Genomic DNA, 20,000 nt, shown 5'->3' with positions numbered 1-20,000 from the left:
CATCATCTTTAGTTAGTCATAGTAGTCACAAGTTGGGGCAGTAGTTAGGTAGACATTTATCGTTTAATCCGATTAATCCGTCAAATTAAATTATTGGACGGGCTTATTACAGGCCGGTGACAGCCACAGATACCAGATTAATCTAATTTTATAGTCAGAGCATTTGATTTGCTGATTGCTGTCATGATGTAAGGAGAATTTCAACAGATGACGAAAAAGACTTCCAAAATAAATGACCTAGCCTAGCTTAAAGTAGTTAGTATATTTAAATCATCTTCTTCATTATTTCATTTTGTTTTTTCAGAACTAAGAACACTTCATCCTTCCCGGTCCGGCGTCTCTGGCACTTCCTGGTCAAACAGGAAGTCCTCCAGGAGACTTTGATTCGTTACATCTTCACCAAGAAGAGGAGGCAGTTTGAGGTCAGAGAGCCGTCATCACAGAGCCACTCCTCTCATGTTTCTGTTAAGGTTCTCATAATTGTATATCTTTGTTTTTTTGGATGTCTGAATTGATGTACGAAATTTCCCCCGTTGAGGTCTGTTGCTTCGGTGTGCAGGAAACTGTATCTGGTTAACTCACAATATTATTTTAAACCATTTGAGACATTTCACTTGAAATCATTTCAACATTTCAAGTCCAAAACAATCACAAGTTTAGCATTTTTTAATAATTCATTTTTTTGTATGGTTTTGTTATGAGGGATCTATGCCCCCATATTTATTTATATTATCTTGAAGTCAAGAGTAATAACTTTCTCTCGATTCAATCTTTATGTTAAGATATGGCATGTATATCTGGTGTTGTTATGGCTGTCGCTGTCACTTCCTCAGACATCAACAAATCCAGTACCGTTAGTGAACTGTGTACACTCAGAGATTCAGTACGTTAGTGAACTGTGTACACTCAGAGATTCAGTACGTTAGTGAACTGTGTACACTCAGAGATTCAGTACGTTAGTGAACTGTGTACACTCAGAGATTCAGTACGTTAGTGAACTGTGTACACTCAGAGATTCAGTACGTTAGTGAACTGTGTACACTCAGAGATCCAGTACGTTAGTGAACTGTGTACACTCAGAGATCCAGTACGTTAGTGAACTGTGTACACTCAGAGATCCAGTACGTTAGTGAACTGTGTACACTCAGAGATTCAGTACGTTAGTGAACTGTGTACACTCAGAGATTCAGTACGTTAGTGAACTGTGTACACTCAGAGATCCAGTACGTTAGTGAACTGTGTACACTCAGAGATCCAGTACGTTAGTGAACTGTGTACACTCAGAGATCCAGTACGTTAGTGAACTGTGTACACTCAGAGATTCAGTACGTTAGTGAACTGTGTACACTCAGAGATCCAGTACGTTAGTGAACTGTGTACACTCAGAGATTCACTACCATTAGTGAACTGTGTACACTCAGAGATTCAGTATCTGAGAAAGTGGTGCAGGCTGTAGGCTTGTGTTTGATTATGTTGTAATCTATGCATTGATCCCTTCTTCATGACCTGTGAACTCAACTGTTAGTTGACACAAACATGGCAGTTTTTTCTTTTTTTTTTTTTTTTCAAAGGCTGTGTAAACCCAATCTCATTTTATTTTGATTTCATGTGTTTGTTTTATTTATATACTTATTCGTCTGTGTGTTTGTGTATCTGTGTTGTTTGTGCATGTTTGTTGTGCTATGCTGTGCTTCGTGTGCGTTTGTGCATTTTATGTTGCGGCGTCCATTTTGCTACCGTGTGTGTGTGTGTGTGTGTGTGTGTTGTGTTGTGTTGTGTTGTGCAGTGTGTAGAAAACCACTCGGACCATCTAAGCAAAAAGTGCCTTGCAGGAGCTAGCCGTCCTCGTAAGGTAGTATCGCTCCCCTCTCAAGCTCCGGGTCTCTCTCTTGTCAATCAGCCAATCAGTCTGTCCCTCTTGTGCACCCATTCGTCTTGTCCGTTGGTCCGTCTTATTTTGGTGAGTGGAAGGGTTGGGTACCACCGTCACACCGTCACACGCGTGGATAAGACCAGGTAACTGGAGGCAATTGAAGGTTGAGGTTTAGCGTTTCCTCTAACCCCTAGCATCGGAGGATGGCTTCCGAGCATGTCCAAACGGTGGCCCTGTCTCCATCCCTCCGTCTGTCTCCTCTGGCAGAGCTCTGTCTAGATGCTTTGAGGGTTCCCCTGCCTTCACTTTCTCCCCCGGGAACTCCTCCGTAACCTCAGCTGACCTGTATGAATATGACCTCGCCATGGCCTCTCCCTCTTTCTCAATTTCTGTGTTTCCGTTTTAACCGACTCACACTTGGCCCTCTGTCTCCGTGTTCCCTCCTTCTTCTCCGCTGTCCATTCGGGGGATGATTCTGTTGGGGGGGAAGCGCTTTAATCTTCCCTTTGGGCCGGGACACTCCCTGGACGTGCTGTTCCTCACCAGCCCACTAACCTGCATGATGACTGTGAGGCTGACCAGTTACATCCATCTGAACTGAATCAAAGTAACCGTCCCGTTTCTCTTTGTTTTGATGCCTTTTCTGTAACCAGGTGGAGGCTGATCTGGGCTACCCGGGGGGCAAAGCCAAAATCATCCACAAGGAGTCCGATATCATCATGGCCTTTGCCATCAACAAGGTACGGCTTCTGTAACCTGGCACCTCCAGGGGCCACAAAGACTGAAGGTCCTAGCAAATGTTCACGTTGTTTCGTACGCGGAACCAGGCGGTTTAAATGAAATGCTGCGCTGATGGACAACGTTGGACCAACCCGTCTCCACACCTCGTTGTTTCCCCTGTGACAGGCCAACTCCAACGAGATTGTGCTGGCGTCCACGCATGACGTCCAGGAGGTGGACGTGTCCACGCTGGTGGCCGCCCAGCCGTTCACCTGGATAGGAGAGGACTTTGACAAAGAGTCTCGCAGGTCAGACCAATGCTTGGGATATGCTGTCGTTTTAAGACCACATTAAGTATTGGTTTAATTCGCTCTTAGCACAATTAGCCCATAGTATTGGTATCGGCGGCTGTGACTACAACACGACTGCCTACATTTTAATTTTATCTTAAAAAAACAACTACATTAAAATGCACACTTCCAATCACCCCCTTCTCCGATTATACCCGTACCCTTACATGCAGCTAAGTGCAGGTTTAAGAGCGTCAGTGAGTCGGCCGTGATGTAATCCGTGTGACATTTACACCAAAACGCTGGTTTCATGACACCACAGCTCCGACGACATGGACCACCGCTCCTCTCACACCAACATCGCCCAGGCCAGCAGCTCCCCCTTCGCCCCCCAGCAGATGGCCGTCTCCGCCTCCATGCCCTGGCTGGGCAGCGGGCAGACCAGCATGGGGGCCAGCGTGGTAAGAGAGCATACGCATGCACCCGCACAGAGTAGGCACCAGCTGTGTAGTGTAGTGTAGTGTGTGTGTGTGTGTGTGTAGTGGCAGGTCGCTGCCAGCAGGGGGACGTTTTCTGAGTTGACTGTACTGGCTGTCTCTTTTGTTTAGACTGTGTGTCCCCTGCGTTACGTTGGTTTACTGTATAGTATGTGACGCATTCTAGATGGTTTGACCCCTTCTGCATCCTTCCTGAATTATAATTCCTGTAAACAAACGCTGAACACACTGCTTCTAAGGGCTAGGCTTTTTTTCTATTTCTTTCTTTCTTTCTGTGTGTGTGTGTGTGTGTGTGTGTGTGTGTTTATTATGGTCTGTATCACTGCTTATCAGTGAGTCTGGCCCAACTGATGAGTGGGGACTAAACAGCCTGCGTGCTGAGTCTGATCCTCAGCCTGCCTGGGTGTTGAGATAGTCCCCACTCCTCCAAGGCACACATCTGCGTCACGCTCCCTCAGCCAGGGACACAGCGCGGTGCACGCTGTGTGTGTGTGTGTGTACTGTATATATATATATATATATATATATATATACAGTATATGCTTTGGCTGCCGATTTCTGAGCGTGAACAATAGCCACAGACATGGAACGTCAGTCAGCCCCTTTCTAAAACATCTGCTCATTTAGGGTCAAATGTTTTTATCTACAAGTGACGAGTGACGAGGGGACAAGCTCCAGTCCTGCAGAGATGTACATCAAGGCCGGACTGTCGGCTCTCAGGGTTTGAGACCCTCTGGGCTGAGACCCTCTGGGCTGAGACCCTCTGGGTTGAGACCCTTTGGGTTGAGACCCTCTGGGTTGAGACCCTCTGGGCTGAGACCCTCTGGGCTGAGACCCTCTGGGTCGAGACCCTCTGGGTTTGAGACCCTCTGGGTTGAGACCCTCTGGGCTGAGACCCTCTGGGCTGAGACCCTCTGGGTTGAGACCCTCTGGGTTGAGACCCTCTGGGCTGAGACCCTCTGGGTCGAGACCCTCTCTGTTGTCTGGATCTTCCTCATGTCCCGCTCTGTCCTGTTTTCACAGATCATGAAGAGGAACTTGAACAACGTGAAACGAATGACATCACACCCCATCTATCAGTATTGTAAGTGACTCATCCGTCATTTGTAATGAATGATCTGTGTTGATTGTTATTGTCGTGCATTTTATTTAGCCGTTCACTTCATTGATTTGTGGCTTTGTTTCAAAGTTTAGTTTTGTAACCAAAATCAACAACAAAGCTTATCGTGTGCGTGCGTGTGTGTGTGTGCGTGTGCGTGCGTGTGTGTGTGTGTGCGTGCACGTGTGTGCGTGTGTGCGTGTGCGTGCACGTGTGTGTGTGTGTGTGTGTGTCCGTTCAGACATGACGGGCGCTCAGGACGGCAGCGTGAGGATGTTTGAGTGGAACAGACCCCAGCAGCTCATTTGCTTCAGGCAGGCGGGCAACGCCAGAGTCACCCGCCTGTACTTCAACTCCCAGGGCAACAAGGTGTGGCCCCCTGGGGCTCTGCACTCCTTACGTCATGCTCTGAGTTCACTCTGTGGAGGTCTATGGATGTCCAACCTTGTTTTGATCACCGCACTATTGAGCAAATTCTTATCAGCCAAATGATTCAATACATTGGGGTGATTCTGTTTAGCCGTTTCTCAATACCAAGTACGCGGACTACGTACTCGCGGACTTGGAAGTACGTACTTGGCAAGTCCGGACTTTCAAGTACAGACTTCCGAGAACGCGAGTACGCACCTGCAACTGGAACAGCAGCGGACTCGATGATGCATTCTGGGATATTTAACGGTCCCAAGTCCACACGAGTCACCTCCGATGCGTCCTCGGTAGAACGGCCTCATCGAGAACGCATCGAGAACACTTTTTTTTACGACAGTACTCGCGTACTCGCGTACTTGGAATTGGAACAGTGCTTGGGCTACCACTGATGACGTTTATCGAGAACGCAAGTACACGAGTACACACGAGAACGCGAATTGAGAAACGGCTATAGTCTCTTGGCACGTACAGTATATATATATATATGTATCCACGTCAGAGCGTGTACTCATATATGTGTGCATGTACGTACAGTACGTACATGCACACAAGTATGAGTACACACACACACGTGGCCACAGCCACCGCCTGTGTTCCGTCGACCCCGTTGTAAGCGGTGATCCTGGTGGTGTGTTTCCTGCAGTGTGGTGTTGCTGACGGAGAGGGCTACCTCAGTCTCTGGCAGGTCAACCAGACGTCCTCCAACCCCAAGCCCTACCTGGTGAGTGCACACATCTCCGTATGAATACAGAGCAGCGGATTAATGCGTACACAACATGAACACATGTGTGTAACGTGTCTCCCATCAAACCCTTCTGTTTTCCCCTCCTTACCCCAGAGTTGGCAATGCCATACGAAGGCCTGCGGTGACTTTGCCTTCATCACCTCCTCCAGCCTCATCGCCACGGCCGGCCAGTCCAACGACAACAAGTCAGCAACCGCACCCCCCTCCTATTTACCCCTAGAGGAGAAAAGCACCCAGCCAGACCCATCCAGGCACTAACACTCTGCATGCAACCCCGTGTCTCTGTCCCCGCAGGAACGTGTGCCTGTGGGATACTCTGGTCTCTCCCGGCAACAGCATGGTCCACGGTAAGAGCAGCTCCCCCCACGCCGCTGTGTGTGTCTCTCTGTCTCCCGCTGTGTGTGTCTCTCTGTCTCCCGCTGTGTGTGTCTCTCTGTCCCCCGCTGTGTGTGTCTCTCTGTCTCCCGCTGTGTGTGTCTCTCTGTCTCCCGCTGTGTGTGTCTCTCTGTCTCCCGCTGTGTGTGTCTCTCTGTCTCCCGCTGTGTGTGTCTCTCTGTCTCCCGCTGTGTGTGTCTCTCTGTCTCCCGCTGTGTGTGTCTCTCTGTCCCCCGCTGTGTGTGTCTCTCTGTCCCCCGCTGTGTGTGTCTCTCTGTCTCCCGCTGTGTGTGTCTCTCTGTCTCCCGCTGTGTGTGTCTCTCTGTCTCCCGCTGTGTGTGTCTCTCTGTCTCCCGCTGTGTGTGTCTCTCTGTCCCCCGCTGTGTGTGTCTCTCTGTCCCCCGCTGTGTGTGTCTCTCTGTCTCCCGCTGTGTGTGTCTCTCTGTCTCCCGCTGTGTGTGTCTCTCTGTCCCCCGCTGTGTGTGTCTCTCTGTCCCCCGCTGTGTGTGTCTCTCTGTCTCCCGCTGTGTGTGTCTCTCTGTCTCCCGCTGTGTGTGTCTCTCTGTCTCCCGCTGTGTGTGTCTCTCTGTCTCCCGCTGTGTGTGTCTCTCTGTCTCCCGCTGTGTGTGTCTCTCTGTCTCCCGCTGTGTGTGTCGCTCTGTCGTTGAGGTCGTTCAGCGGTCGCTCCGGCCTCCTGTCGCCGAGCAGCCGCTGGGGACGCGGCGTCGCGCTCTAACGCACGCACGCTGCAGAGCTGTCCCAGCGCCGCCGCCGCCGTGACGCTCAGACAGGGCGGTCTCGTCTGGATCCACTGGGGGGCAATCCTGCTTTTTTTTGGGGGGGGGGGGGGGGGGGGGGGGGTTATTGATTGATTTTCTACATAGCCCGAAGTAAACGTGGATCAAAACACAAACACGTACCACAATGCAAACATATCACCCTCTGTGTACTGGTCACTATATTAATACACAATATGAATACGAATCGGTAGAACTAATACACATCAAGATAGAAACCCACAACATCAACACACAACACCATCGCACTATAAAAAGGGCTTCTCTTGAACTCTATTCATTCTCCTCCCCCCTCTGGTCCTCCCGTGGGCCAGCCTTCCCGTGCCACGACAACGGCGCCACGGTGCTGCAGTACGCTTCCAAGCACCAGCTGCTGATCACGGGCGGCCGCAAGGGCTTCGTGTGCGTGTTCGACATCCGCCAGAGGCAGCTGCTGCACACCTTCCAGGCCCACGACTCGGCCATCAAGGCGCTGGCCCTGGACGCCGCCGAGGACTTCTTCGTCACCGGCTCCGCCGAGGGCAACATGAAGGTGAGGGGCGCCCCTCAGTACCCCTCAGAACCCCTCAGAGCCCCTCAGAACCCCCTCAGTACCCCTCACAACCCCTCAGAACCCCTCAGAACCTCAGAACCCCTCAGAACCCCCTCAGAGCCCCTCAGAGCCCCTCAGAACCCCTCAGAACCCCCTCAGAACCCCTCAGAACCCCTCAGAACCCCTCAGAACCTCAGAACCCCTCAGAACCCCTCAGAACCCCTCAGAACCCTCTCAGAGCCCCTCAGAGCCCCTCAGAACCCCTCAGAACCCCCTCAGAACCCCTCAGAACCCCTCAGAACCCCTCAGAACCTCAGAACCCCTCAGAACCTCAGAGCCCCTCAGAGCCCCTCAGAACCCCTCAGAACCCCCTCAGAACCTCAGAACCCCTCAGAACCTCAGAACCCCTCAGAGCCCCTCAGAACCCCTCAGAACCCCTCAGAGCCCCTCAGAGCCCCTCAGAACCCCTCAGAACCTCAGAACCTCTCAGAACCTCAGAACCCCTCAGAACCCCTCAGAACCCTCTCAGAACCCCTCAGAACCTCTCAGAACCCCTCAGAACCCTCTCAGAACCCCTCAGAACCTCTCAGAACCCCTCAGAACCTCAGAGCCCCTCAGAACCCCTCAGAACCTCAGAACCCCTCAGAACCTCAGAACCCCTCAGAACCCCTCAGAACCCCTCAGAACCTCAGAACCCCTCCGTGTGTTCCAGGGCTTTCTTTCCCTGGATCGGGGATTGCATTCTTATTTGCTGCTGTCACGACCAAACGTCTGTGTCCCCGTCCACGTGAACGTCCTCACACAGCCACACCCGACAGTGCTGTCATCCACGTGAACGTCCTCACACAGCCACACCCGACAGTGCTGCAAACGTACCGCGATCTCAACCAAACGTTTTCAGCTCTTCATCGACACGCCGGCTAGCGACAGACTTATCGACTCCCAGCCCGTCTTTATGAGGGGCCGTATGGGACATTATTCAGAATAAGCATGCGCATACACATATGAAACCAAACTCATTCACATACTATACTGAAAACCTCACACACATACAACTGAAAAGCTTTTACATACACAACTGAAACACTCTCACACAAACTACTGAAAAATTATACACTCACATACATAACTGAAAAGCTTGCATAAAAACTAGTGAAACCTCTCACACTCACTATTGAACACCTCTCACACACACTACTGAAAATTAAACCTCTCACACACACTACTGAAAACCTCTTACACTCACTACTGAAAACCTCTCACACACACTACTGAAAACCTCTCACACTCACTACTGAAAACCTCTCACACACACTACTGAAAACCTCTCACACACACTACTGAAAATTAAACCTCTCACACACACTACTGAAAACCTCTCACACACACTACTGAAAATTAAACCTCTCACACACACTACTGAAAACCTCTCACACTCACTACTGAAAACCTCTCACACTCACTACTGAAAATTAAACCTCTCACACACACTACTGAAAACCTCTCACACTCACTACTGAAAACCTCTCACACACACTACTGAAAACCTCTCACACACACACTACTGAAAATTAAACCTCTCACACACACTACTGAAAACCTCTCACACTCACTACTGAAAACCTCTCACACTCACTACTGAAAACCTCTCACACACACTACTGAAAATTAAACCTCTCACACACACTACTGAAAACCTCTCACACTCACTACTGAAAACCTCTCACACTCACTACTGAAAACCTCTCACACACACTACTGAAAACCTCTCACACACACTACTGAAAATTAAACCTCTCACACACACTACTGAAAACCTCTCACACTCACTACTGAAAACCTCTCACACTCACTACTGAAAATTAAACCTCTCACACACACTACTGAAAACCTCTCACACTCACTACTGAAAACCTCTCACACACACTACTGAAAACCTCTCACACACACTACTGAAAATTAAACCTCTCACACACACTACTGAAAACCTCTCACACTCACTACTGAAAACCTCTCACACTCACTACTGAAAACCTCTCACACACACTACTGAAAATTAAACCTCTCACACACACTACTGAAAACCTCTCACACTCACTACTGAAAACCTCTCACACTCACTACTGAAAACCTCTCACACACACTACTGAAAATTAAACCTCTCACACACACTACTGAAAACCTCTCACACACACTACTGAAAACTTCTCACACACACTACTGAAAACCTCTCACACACACTACTGAAAACTTCTCACACACACTACTGAAAACCTCTCACACACACTACTGAAAAGCTTGCATAAAAACTAGTGGAACCTTTCACATAGACTACTGAAATGCTTTCACACATACTAGTAAAATGTGCTCATATACACAGCTAAAAAAATATCCTCTCACACACACATATAAAACCATTCACTTACTATACTGAAAACCTCACACACATACAAGTGAAAAGCTTTTACATACACAACTGAAACACTCTCACACAAACAACTGAAAAGCTCTCGTAACAACTAGTGGAACCTTTCACATAGACTACTGAAATCCTTTCACACGTACTAGTAAAATGTGCTCATATACACAACTGAAAAATTCTCTCTCTCATACACACATGAAACCATTCACATACTATACTGAAAATCTCATATGTATGTGAAAGTGTTTCACTCGTATGTGTGCGAGGATTTCAGTGAAAACGGAAGGCGTTTCAGTGAAAACGGAAGGCGTTTCAGTTGAAAAGGAAGGCGTTTCAGTTGAAAAGGAAGGCGTTTCAGTTGAAAAGGAAGGCGTTTCAGTTGAAACGGAAGGTGGTTGAAAAAATAAAGAATGGACACAGACACTGGCGCTACATACGTTTACATGCACAGCTTAATTCGGTAGACCTCTTTACGTCACCAGCAACAACAAACTCATTCGACCTCTCAGTCGTATGCCGACTCCTCCGGCTGCTCTGCCGGCGTAGGAGTCCGCATACGACCGAGAGGTCAGAACAATGGAGCGTCGGAGAAATGATATGGACCCGAAGTGAACTGACAAGTGTCTGCTGAAACATCGCTTTCTCCTCCATGTCGCGTTTCAATCTGGACTTCAGAGAGTCAAAGCCAAAGTTAATTTCCCCCAATTCCTTTTTCCCCATGGGCGAGATAAACCCGACTAGGAGTCTTTACTTGTTGTGGAAGTACCAGAGTCGGAGAACCCGACGCAGTCTGTAAGATTCATAATATCAGAGAATACCCCCGTCAGTTCGGCCGCGGCGCAATGAATTAATAAAGATCGTAGTTATTTTACAACCTCGTTGATGAGCAACATTTAGAAAAACATGGACTTTTAATTCAGCCTTGGGTTAAATCTAAGCGTAGTGTGTACTGAATGCACGTTGATGATGATACACTCCTTATAGGGGGTAACTACATTGGCACGACACCGGCTTCCTCAATCTTCTGCGCCAGCTTTTTTAATAAATCGCCGACCCAAAGTTAGTTGACAGCTGTCTGCTGAAAACACCTTTCTCCCACCGGAGCAGCCCCTCCGCCGCCCGTCCGTATACATTCCCCGCCGCGGCGCAAAGAATGAATAAAGATCGTAAACACGTCGGGAGAAAAAAAACATTTATTTTGACAGATGTGCCCTAAGTTACTACTTTACAACCTCGTTGATGATCCACATTTAGAAAAACATGTACTTTTAATTCAGCCTTGGGTGAAATCGAAGCGTATTGTCCGTGTGCTTCCACCTTTAATGAATGCATGCCATGCGCGCTCCCGCGGCCGGGACACAATTCTTATAGGGGGTAACTACATTCACCGGCTTCCTCCATCTTCTGCGCCACCTTTTTAAATAAATCGCCGTTTCTCGTTATCCCTAATCCGACGGCGGCGACAACAACACGACTATCGTCTCTTCATACTTCTGGCTCACGGCCCCGGGAAAAGATCTCGAACATGCGCAGAACGCAATTCAACGCATAATCCAATTCGAAGCACGCTTAGCTCGACTATGAATCGCATTATCTAGGGGTCTTAATTCGAGTGTAGCGCCTGTGTCTGTAGCATGTCTGTGTCTATTCTTTATTTTTTCAACCACCTTCCGTTTCAACTGAAACGCCTTCCTTTTCAACTGAAACGCCTTCCTTTTCAACTGAAACGCCTTCCGTTTTCACTGAAACGCCTTCCGTTTTCACTGAAACGCCTTCCGTTTTCACTGAAATCCTCGCACACATACGAGTGAAACACTTTCACATACATATGAGATTTTCAGTATAGTATGTGAATGGTTTCATGTGTGTATGAGAGAGAGAATTTTTCAGTTGTGTATATGAGTACATTTTACTAGTACGTGTGAAAGGATTTCAGTAGTCTATGTGAAAGGTTCCACTAGTTGTTACGAGAGCTTTTCAGTTGTTTGTGTGAGAGTGTTTCAGTTGTGTATGTAAAAGCTTTTCACTTGTATGTGTGTGAGGTTTTCAGTATAGTAAGTGAATGGTTTTATATGTGTGTGTGAGAGGATATTTTTTTAGCTGTGTATATGAGCACATTTTACTAGTATGTGTGAAAGAATTTCAGTAGTCTATGTGAAAGGTTCCACTAGTTTTTATGCAAGCTTTTCAGTAGTGTGTGTGAGAGGTTTTCAGTAGTGTGTGTGAGAAGTTTTCAGTAGTGTGTGTGAGAGGTTTTCAGTAGTGTGTGTGAGAGGTTTAATTTTCAGTAGTGTGTGTGAGAGGTTTTCAGTAGTGAGTGTGAGAGGTTTTCAGTAGTGAGTGTGAGAGGTTTTCAGTAGTGTGTGTGAGAGGTTTAATTTTCAGTAGTGAGTGTGAGAGGTTTTCAGTAGTGAGTGTGAGAGGTTTTCAGTAGTGTGTGTGAGAGGTTTAATTTTCAGTAGTGTGTGTGAGAGGTTTTCAGTAGTGTGTGTGAGAGGTTTAATTTTCAGTAGTGTGTGTGAGAGGTTTTCAGTAGTGAGTGTGAGAGGTTTTCAGTAGTGAGTGTGAGAGGTTTTCAGTAGTGTGTGTGAGAGGTTTTCAGTAGTGAGTGTGAGAGGTTTTCAGTAGTGAGTGTGAGAGGTTTTCAGTAGTGAGTGTAAGAGGTTTTCAGTAGTGTGTGTGAGAGGTTTAATTTTCAGTAGTGTGTGTGAGAGGTGTTCAATAGTGAGTGTGAGAGGTTTCACTAGTTTTTATGCAAGCTTTTCAGTTGTGTATGTGAGTGTATAATTTTTCAGTAGTTTGTGTGAGAGTGTTTCAGTTGTGTATGTAAAAGCTTCTCAGTTGTATGTGTGTGAGGTTTTCAGTATAGTATGTGAATGAGTTTGGTTTCATATGTGTATGCGCATGCTTATTCTGAATAATGTCCCATACGGCCCCTCATACGTCTTGATCTAACCCTCCTCCCCCCCTCCCTATCTCCCCCATCCATCTCCCCTGTGTCCCCCCCCCCCAGGTGTGGAAGATGGCGGGCCACGGGCTCATGCACTCCTTCAGCACCGAGCACGCCAAGCAGTCCATCTTCCGCAACATCGGCGCCGGGGTGATGCAGGTGGAGACGAGGCCCGGCAACCGCATCTTCACCTGCGGCGCCGACGGCACGCTGAAGATGCGCGTGCTCCCCGACCGCTACAACCTCCCCGGCAGCATCTACGACGGCCTGTAGCTCTGCAGCCCCCCCCCCTCCACCCCCACTAGCTGCTCCACACTAACACCGCCGCCACCACCCCACACACACACCGGCTGCAGGCCTCGCAGAGAGAGAGAGACAGAGAGAGAGAGAGAGAGAGAGAAGTCACGACGGCTTGTGTAACAGTGATTCGAATGGATGTTACTGGTGTGTGTGTGTGTGTGTGTGTGTGTGTGTGTGTGTGTGTGTGTGTGTGTGTGTGTGTGTGTGTGTGTGTGTGTGTGTGTGTGTGTGTGTGTGCGTTGTCAGGACAGGAAAGGAATAAGGAGCCAGAAAGAGGGCTCAACTTTTGGCGATTTTTTCTGTTGTTTCCGCGCGCAGTTCTGCAGGTTTGCCGTTGACAAAAAAAAAAAAAAAGAGGATCATGGCGTCATGTCCTTAAAAGGGAAGAACGCTCCAGCGTTTAAACATATATGTATACATTTTGTTTTCTCCTGAGCAACCAAGAGCGCAGAGAAGCGACACGCAAAACGGTCGGCCATACTTGATTTTAAACACGCTAGATTTACCGTCATTTAACTCCAGACTCTCTAGTCGTAGAGTGCGTCCGTGGGGAAGCTATGCATGTCCTGTTGTCGTTCCGCGGTGCAATCACAGGTCTGTTGGTAGTGCTCTGTAAAAGTGCTCAAGCAAAACTCTCAAAAAAAGGTGTGTAACTGTCGTCATTTTGTGCCCACATGCTGACATTTCTCTTGGCATCTACTTTTACCCAGCACTGTGGTTTGTGATGAAGTCAAGTGGTTTAATAGAGTTGTGAATCGAGTTGTTGGAACCCAAAATTTAGTTTTCAATGCTTTTTAACCTCACTGCCCCCCACTCCTCCATATGCAGGTGGACGGGGGGGGGACTCTGTGTTTGCTCTGGTCGTGCCCTGTGTGTTTCCACTGGCTGCCCGCTCACATGGTCCAGACCTGGTCTGGAAGGCTCCAGCCGCCGTTTTTTTCTGGGAGTCTCTTGTTTCCTCTGTGTGTGCCCCCCCCCCCAATCGAACCCACACCCACCTCGCCCCACGTTCCAGTGTCCCGCCATCTGTACACGTCCCCCCCCTTTCCTCCCCACTCTCCCAGCCTGCCTGCCTGCCTGCCCTCGTCCCTGTTGGTGACGACGTGTTTGAACTTCTGTGACTGTGGTTTAAGTGTCTCATTTGTCTGGTCCAATCCCCCCAATACAACTCTAACTCCGCCCCTTCACCCCCCCCCCCCCCCGCCCTCGTGAGCAGAAACACAAAAGGTTCACTTTCTGGTTTTGCACAAGATGTTTTTTTTAAAACATAATTTCTTGTTTGTTTTTAATTTAGTAATTTATGTATGTGTTTGTTTGTTTGGTTGGTTGGTTGTTTGGCAATTCCCTTGTAAAAAACAACTATTTATGTTAACTTATTGCCTTTTATGTTAGGAATGTAAGGAGTGTTATTGATCGAACAGGGAGATAGTGCAACATGGTATACTGTACGTAAGTGTGTGTTTTCTCACTAGTTGTTTTAAACTCTTCCACTCATCACAAATAAATATTTGCACTCAAATCTTGAGACACTATAAAAAACAAACCTTTATTTCAAACAGATAGGCTAACAAGGAAGAAACTACTGTTATATACAAATGAATGTCTGGCTTTATTTGGCAGAGTAGTGAGAAGTTTGAAATAGTTTTAATATATAAAGTATATAAATATAAATAAATCTATATATATATATGAAGTACCACAACAGCTTGTACAAACATAAAAATGTTTTCTTTATTTTGAACATACCAGCTGGAATAGATGTACCTTTTGTTAAGTGTATGTGTGGTATTTATTAAAAGGATTTGTGTTTCTCTCCCACCATCGCCCACCATGTGTACTGTATGCATCTCTGTGTTTCAATAGTGGTCCTAATGGTGCGTGTTGTTGTGTGTGGTTTCGTATGATGTGTGCATGTGTGTGTGTGTGTGTGTGTGCGTCTGTACGTGTGGGTGTGTGTAGGCAACACCTAATGCAAGTATGAGGCCAACAACGCACGGCGACCCCCGAGCCCTGGAGTCTGGAGGCTCGTGGGCTCGCCGCCGCCGTTGTACGACCGCTGCCTTTGTAAGGTTAATAAATTATTTTGATTTCATCGGGTTGATTTTTATGCTGCGTTGGTCTTTTGGTTTGCTGTCAATACTCGTGATTATCACTTGCAAGGCCGGGGACATTTTGACCCAGCAAAATGATCGGAAGGTTCTGGAATTCCGTTATATTCTATTGGATTCACGTCATGCAATTAATAGATGGGGAAAAAATCATTCACAGGAAACTACATTGAAACCGGGAAGTGAGTCGCAATTCTTATAAATGACAACAGACCTCTTTCATAATGTTACGTGGTTCATTGTTTCTTATACAGGAGCAGGGAATGAATACAGCACAAAGGTTCACTTTAACATTAAAACACAATAAATAAATACGGAAAGAACGCTTGGAACCCCAATCAGATAAGATTAAAATCCAACTACATTATACCTCTTATCTGTATGGCAAACCTTAGTAAAGACATACATTTGAGTACTTGCATACTTAAGTCTTACGGATGACGCCTAGAAAATGGGACCACGATAAAGAGACACGGCAGTGGTCAGCCAAAGCTTTTAAAAACGTGCTCACGTCACTACAACAAAACGCGTGTTCTTGTTCTTGTGCGAGTACCTTAAGGTGTACACATGATGGAAATACATCCGTTACACAAAGACGTACTCAGTCGTCAGACAGGAAGTGCACCACGTAGAGCCGCACGTGGCCGTGGTCCCAGGCGTACAGCAGCCGTTCCTTGGGGCTGTAGGAGAGCATGGCCAGCACGCCCCCGGGCGACCTCAGGTCAAAGGTCACGTTGACCGGCTTCCCCTTCAGCAGGTCGAAGGCGAAGCTGACCCGGGTGTCCTTGGTGTCTGTGACGTAGAGGACGCCGCAGGTGATGAAGGCGTTGCCGGCCTTGGTGCGCGGGTAGGTGGTGTTGATGTAGGACGTGACGGAGAAGGTCTTCTGGTCAAGCTGAGCCACCATGATGCTCTCGTCCACGCTGGACGCGAAGATCAGCCACATGCCGTTCTCGTCCGCCGCCACTTTGAAGTAGGTCTTGGAGTTGGCCAGCAGGTAGGAGAGGTTGTGGTGCATGGCGTTGTCGATGGACAGGGTGTACAGCCTCTTTGTCAACAGGTCGAATCTGTTGAGATAATGGAAACGTTTACGTTCTGCCGGCTCGCTAACGTCCGGTGGAGATGAGCGTGTGGAGCGTCCTACATCGTCGTCATCGTCGGATGAAGGGAATGACTTGCCTGCCGATGTTGGAGGTCCCGGCGATGTGAAAATACAAGGATCCGTTGTGGACCACGTGGCCGCAGCCCTGGTAGAACTTCTTCAGATCAATCACCTCACTGCTGTGGTTCTGGAAGGACCCGCTGCTTTTGTACTCCATCACCACACGGCCTTGTGAGAAAACACACATGGACTGGAATCACGGTGGTGGAAACATCGGCTCTAGTGCCGCTCCAGTGCAGCGGCGCGGAGTGATTGGTTTTTGTCACAGGTACAGAAATAATAATAAACTCATGTATAATATATGTTGATAATATACGTTAATGAATTGTCTTAATTCATTTGAATGAAAATAAGTTGTGCATTAAGCTATGGATCCGTCCTCATTCTTCCCATCTCCACACCCACAAACGAGTAAGGAGTTTGAATTTTGTCGTCATTGAGTTATGGACCGATAAAGCACTGTAAGCAACATGACTGCGACATCGTCTCAGCCCTCCACTGAAGCCCTCCTACCTGAGAAGTGTTCGGCCACCCAGATGCGCTCGTCGTTGGGCCTGGCCGTGTCTTTCATCCACGTGCCGAACGTGTTCTTCATCTTGATCACGTTCCGGGGGTTGATCAGCGATTTGATGAGGCACTCTGAGGAGATAAAGCCAACCCGGTCACTGACGTCAGTCAGGGACCTTCCTTTGCGAACCTTTTTGCGAACAGTCACATGCGACAGCTAGGAGGTGTACCCTTCTTTGGAGCTGGCGTCTCTTTGAATTTCCTGTGGGCAGTCTCGTCGTTGGGCACGGCGTGCAGCGGATCTGAAAGCAGACGTGGATGCGATTGTTGCAATAGTGAGAGATCGGGATCATAGATATAGAGTTCACCACAGGGGTCCTCACCCATGGTCTGTGCAGCGTGGTGATGGGGTCGCTGATTTTTGGTTCTGGGGGGCCCCTGGGGACCGGCAGGACCCGGGGGCCCCATGGGTCCTGGGGTTCCCGGAGGACCAGGGGGCCCTGGAGGACCTAAGTGGAGATGAAAGAAGACCAAACTTAGTTCTCAGTTACACTTTGACTTGGCTTCCAAGAAGTATCTCTCTTCCTACTTGCCTTCTAGCATGACGTCGTTGGAGGCTGCAGCCCTCTCTCCAGGGGAGCCCTGCAGGCCCGGCTCTCCTCCTTCACCCGGTACACCGACTTCACCTGGTGGGCCTGCATCACCTGGAGGGCCTGCATCACCTGGAGGGCCTGCATCACCCGGGTCGCCTGTTTGTGTGAGAACAGAGTCGGTGTGAAATACAGTAAATGCAATAGACCTGAGGCCATTGGGAGCACTGAGTAAATGTCTCTTAACGAATGCCCCTCGTGGTGATTCATGCTGTGCGTCTTTCAGGTTCATTCCGGGCAGCAGTCAAGTGGGAGAATGCAGCGGAGGGAGCTCTCTTCCGGTCCCATTCAGCGACAGCCCGAACACCACAGCCATGAATAACATTAGCCTAGAATTCCCAGCTTCCAGCTCACTCATGTTTCACGAGCAGGGAAGCACCCACGGTGGAAAACCTTTGGATTCTTAGACTCTTCATCATTCTGACTCATGTGTCTGAAACAATGACAACCTTTTGGCGGAAATGGTCATGGTTTCGTGTGTTTGTGTGTGTGTGTGCGTGAAAGTTCAATGTGTGTGACTGCATTCAATGTGTGCACACGTATGTGTGTGCGTGCGTGCCTTTTGTTTGCGTGTTGGTTTGCCGTATTTAACCCCTGAGGGTACACTCCACCACTGGACCATTTCCTTTGCACCAAACCCATCTCGCTGGTGTCCTCTGCCCGCCCGCAGGCTCTGATGACAACAGACGCAGACCCCCACTCCCTCTGTACCTCTTTTGCCACGTTTCCCGTCCGCCCCGGGCACTCCATTCAGTCCGTTGATGCCATCAGTCCCATTGTGGCCGGGCAGCCCGTCCCGACCGGACAGCCCTGCACACACAAAGAGAGCGTCACCCAGGGCAGTGGGGCCATGTGGGTCATGGAGCAGACCGACGGTACGCGGGGTTGGATACGTTCTGAAACTTTAATTGAAGGGTTTCGGTCAATGTGTGCGCTGCGTACCTGGAGGTCCTGGGGGTCCTGCGAATGAAAAGTAAACGTAACGTCATTGGACAACAATTTGAGAAGGAATAAGAAAAACAGCAGCTGTTAATAACTAAATGAACATTGGCTGTCATCATAACATTAACAACAACAACAGAAATGCAACAACATGAATGCAATAATTATTAGGTTGAAGATATACCTGCTATGCAAACTCCCTTAGTGCTGTTGCAAATATCAATGAGAAGTTTGATCTAGATTGAGGGCACATAAAATACAAAAAATGTGACCATGTCATTTTGCACTCCGTTTGTCATGCTATTGTTACTAATGGTCGCTGAATCCAACGCTGGTATGATGATGTAATCATACAGAGGACAGAGCGACGCGTTTGAAGGTGACGGGTGACTTTGTGAACACAGAGAAGGGTAAAGGGCTCTCTCACCGGGACCATGGAGTAGGTCATCATCATCATCATGTCGTCCTGGACCTCCACCTTGTGGTGTCCATGGTGACGCTGCTTGTGCTTTCCCTTGCCCTCGCTCATCACCTTCTTCCCAAAGTCCTCGCCTGCCTCCTGGACCAGCAGCTCCTCCTGACTGTGTTGGTGGAGGTGCTGTTGGTGGCGGTGGTCCAGCTTGTCGCCCTGGGTGGGTTCCGTCGTCTCCAGGATGGCCTCCTTCTCCCCCTCCTGGCTCCTCTTGTTCCTGGAGTACTGGGCTTGCTCCCCCCGCGGCGCTCCCTGCATGGAGGCTCCTCTCCGGGGCACCTCCTGGAGGAACTCCACCACCGAGCTCTGCTCCACCAGCACCAGGCGGCTCTCCGCCCGCTCCAGACGGACCCCCTGCTGGTTCAGCTGCACCAGCAGCACCAGGAAGCCCAGGGTGTTGACCAGCGCCAGGCCGGCCGCGCCGTACAGCACCACCCGCTGCGGGACGGTCATGCTGGGCGTCGGGATCCACATGGTGACGTCCGTCTGCGGCATTCACCGGACAGCCTCGTGTTCGGCTGGCGGACAGAACCACGGTCCAGCAGAGCAGTGGCCCAGAAGCCCCGGGCCGGTGTCTTCTCCTAGAAAACCTCTTACTGGAAAGTGGAAGAAATCCCAAGCTGGTGCTCTTTTGATCCGGCGGAAAAAAAGAATTCAGCTTCAATCAGGTTCTGCTGCACCTCAGTCCCAATGAGAACTCAGACGTGAATCAAACTGGAGTGAGCGCAGCGGGGTTTGTGAAGGCAGGGTCCGGGTACATGTTGTTATGCAGCTGGAGACGAGGGTTGTGTGTATCTGGGATCATGTATGTGTGTGTGTGCACGGGGGTCAGTGTTGTGGGAGTGGGCATTACACAATACTCTGGGCTTGTCTCAGAATGAAACCCGGGTCTGTTCAGTCACCTGATTTAAATTCAGCACAGCCCATTTTAGTGGCACGCCGTGGGCAAGCTGACATCACAAGCACACACAAGGGACACACAAACAGACGCACACGCACATCACTCACACAAAAGAACGCAAATGGTCTTATATATTGTTCTTATGTATACGATACAATGTTTTTAAATGTTGCTTTTGATAGATGTATATATATATATATATATATATCTATATATATATATAGATAGA

At 48.7% G+C, this 20,000-nt stretch overlaps 2 protein-coding genes across 3 annotated transcripts in view; one reads left to right on the top strand and one right to left on the bottom strand.

Annotated features, from left to right (window-relative positions):
* Window positions 1-13,368, top strand: part of LOC311356380 (dmX-like protein 2) — a 15,239-nt gene extending 1,871 nt beyond the window's left edge. The window contains exons 3-14 of one of the 2 annotated variants that reach the window (XM_084476148.1): window positions 305-422; window positions 1,787-1,852; window positions 2,527-2,613; window positions 2,780-2,901; window positions 3,206-3,344; window positions 4,404-4,464; window positions 4,721-4,848; window positions 5,552-5,629; window positions 5,747-5,838; window positions 5,948-6,000; window positions 7,140-7,357; window positions 12,793-13,127. In XM_084476148.1, the coding sequence (XP_084332274.1) occupies window positions 305-422; window positions 1,787-1,852; window positions 2,527-2,613; window positions 2,780-2,901; window positions 3,206-3,344; window positions 4,404-4,464; window positions 4,721-4,848; window positions 5,552-5,629; window positions 5,747-5,838; window positions 5,948-6,000; window positions 7,140-7,357; window positions 12,793-13,002 (1,372 nt within the window). In that variant the 3' untranslated portion in view covers window positions 13,003-13,127. Of the gene's footprint in view, window positions 1-304; window positions 423-1,786; window positions 1,853-2,526; window positions 2,614-2,779; window positions 2,902-3,205; window positions 3,345-4,403; window positions 4,465-4,720; window positions 4,849-5,551; window positions 5,630-5,746; window positions 5,839-5,947; window positions 6,001-7,139; window positions 7,358-12,792 lie in introns of both variants that reach the window. The other variant, XM_084476149.1, reaches the window with a different exon arrangement.
* A 1,182-nt stretch (window positions 13,369-14,550) lies between these two features.
* gldn (gliomedin) lies at window positions 14,551-19,571 on the bottom strand. The gene is made up of 10 exons (XM_084476029.1): window positions 18,826-19,571; window positions 18,583-18,634; window positions 18,399-18,416; window positions 18,168-18,266; window positions 17,400-17,555; window positions 17,190-17,315; window positions 17,037-17,108; window positions 16,813-16,938; window positions 16,317-16,467; window positions 14,551-16,204 (listed from the first exon to the last, which is right to left on the bottom strand). The coding sequence occupies exons 1-10, from the start codon at window positions 19,363-19,365 to the stop codon at window positions 15,739-15,741; spliced, it is 1,806 nt and encodes a 601-aa protein (XP_084332155.1). The 5' UTR covers window positions 19,366-19,571; the 3' UTR covers window positions 14,551-15,738.
* Between the last annotated feature and the right edge of the window lie 429 nt (window positions 19,572-20,000).

Source organism: Micromesistius poutassou, assembly GCF_964030765.1.
Source record: "Micromesistius poutassou genome assembly, chromosome: 12".
NCBI classification, from domain to species: domain Eukaryota; kingdom Metazoa; phylum Chordata; class Actinopteri; order Gadiformes; family Gadidae; genus Micromesistius; species Micromesistius poutassou.
The sequence above is the reverse complement of the archived record's forward strand: the minus strand, read 5'-3'. Positions and strand labels throughout refer to the sequence as shown.

Excerpts from the sequence above, each read along its gene's own strand:
- gldn (XM_084476029.1), bottom strand. The coding sequence starts at position 19,365 with ATGCCGCAGACGGACGTCACCATGTGGATCCCGACGCCCAGCATGACC. Across the intron at positions 18,635-18,825 it reads TGACCTACTCCATGGTCCCG|ATCAAACTTCTCATTGATAT; the intron begins GTGAGAGAGCCC and ends CCCTCAATCTAG. Across the intron at positions 17,109-17,189 it reads CCACGCTGCACAGACCATGG|ATCCGCTGCACGCCGTGCCC; the intron begins GTGAGGACCCCT and ends GTCTGCTTTCAG.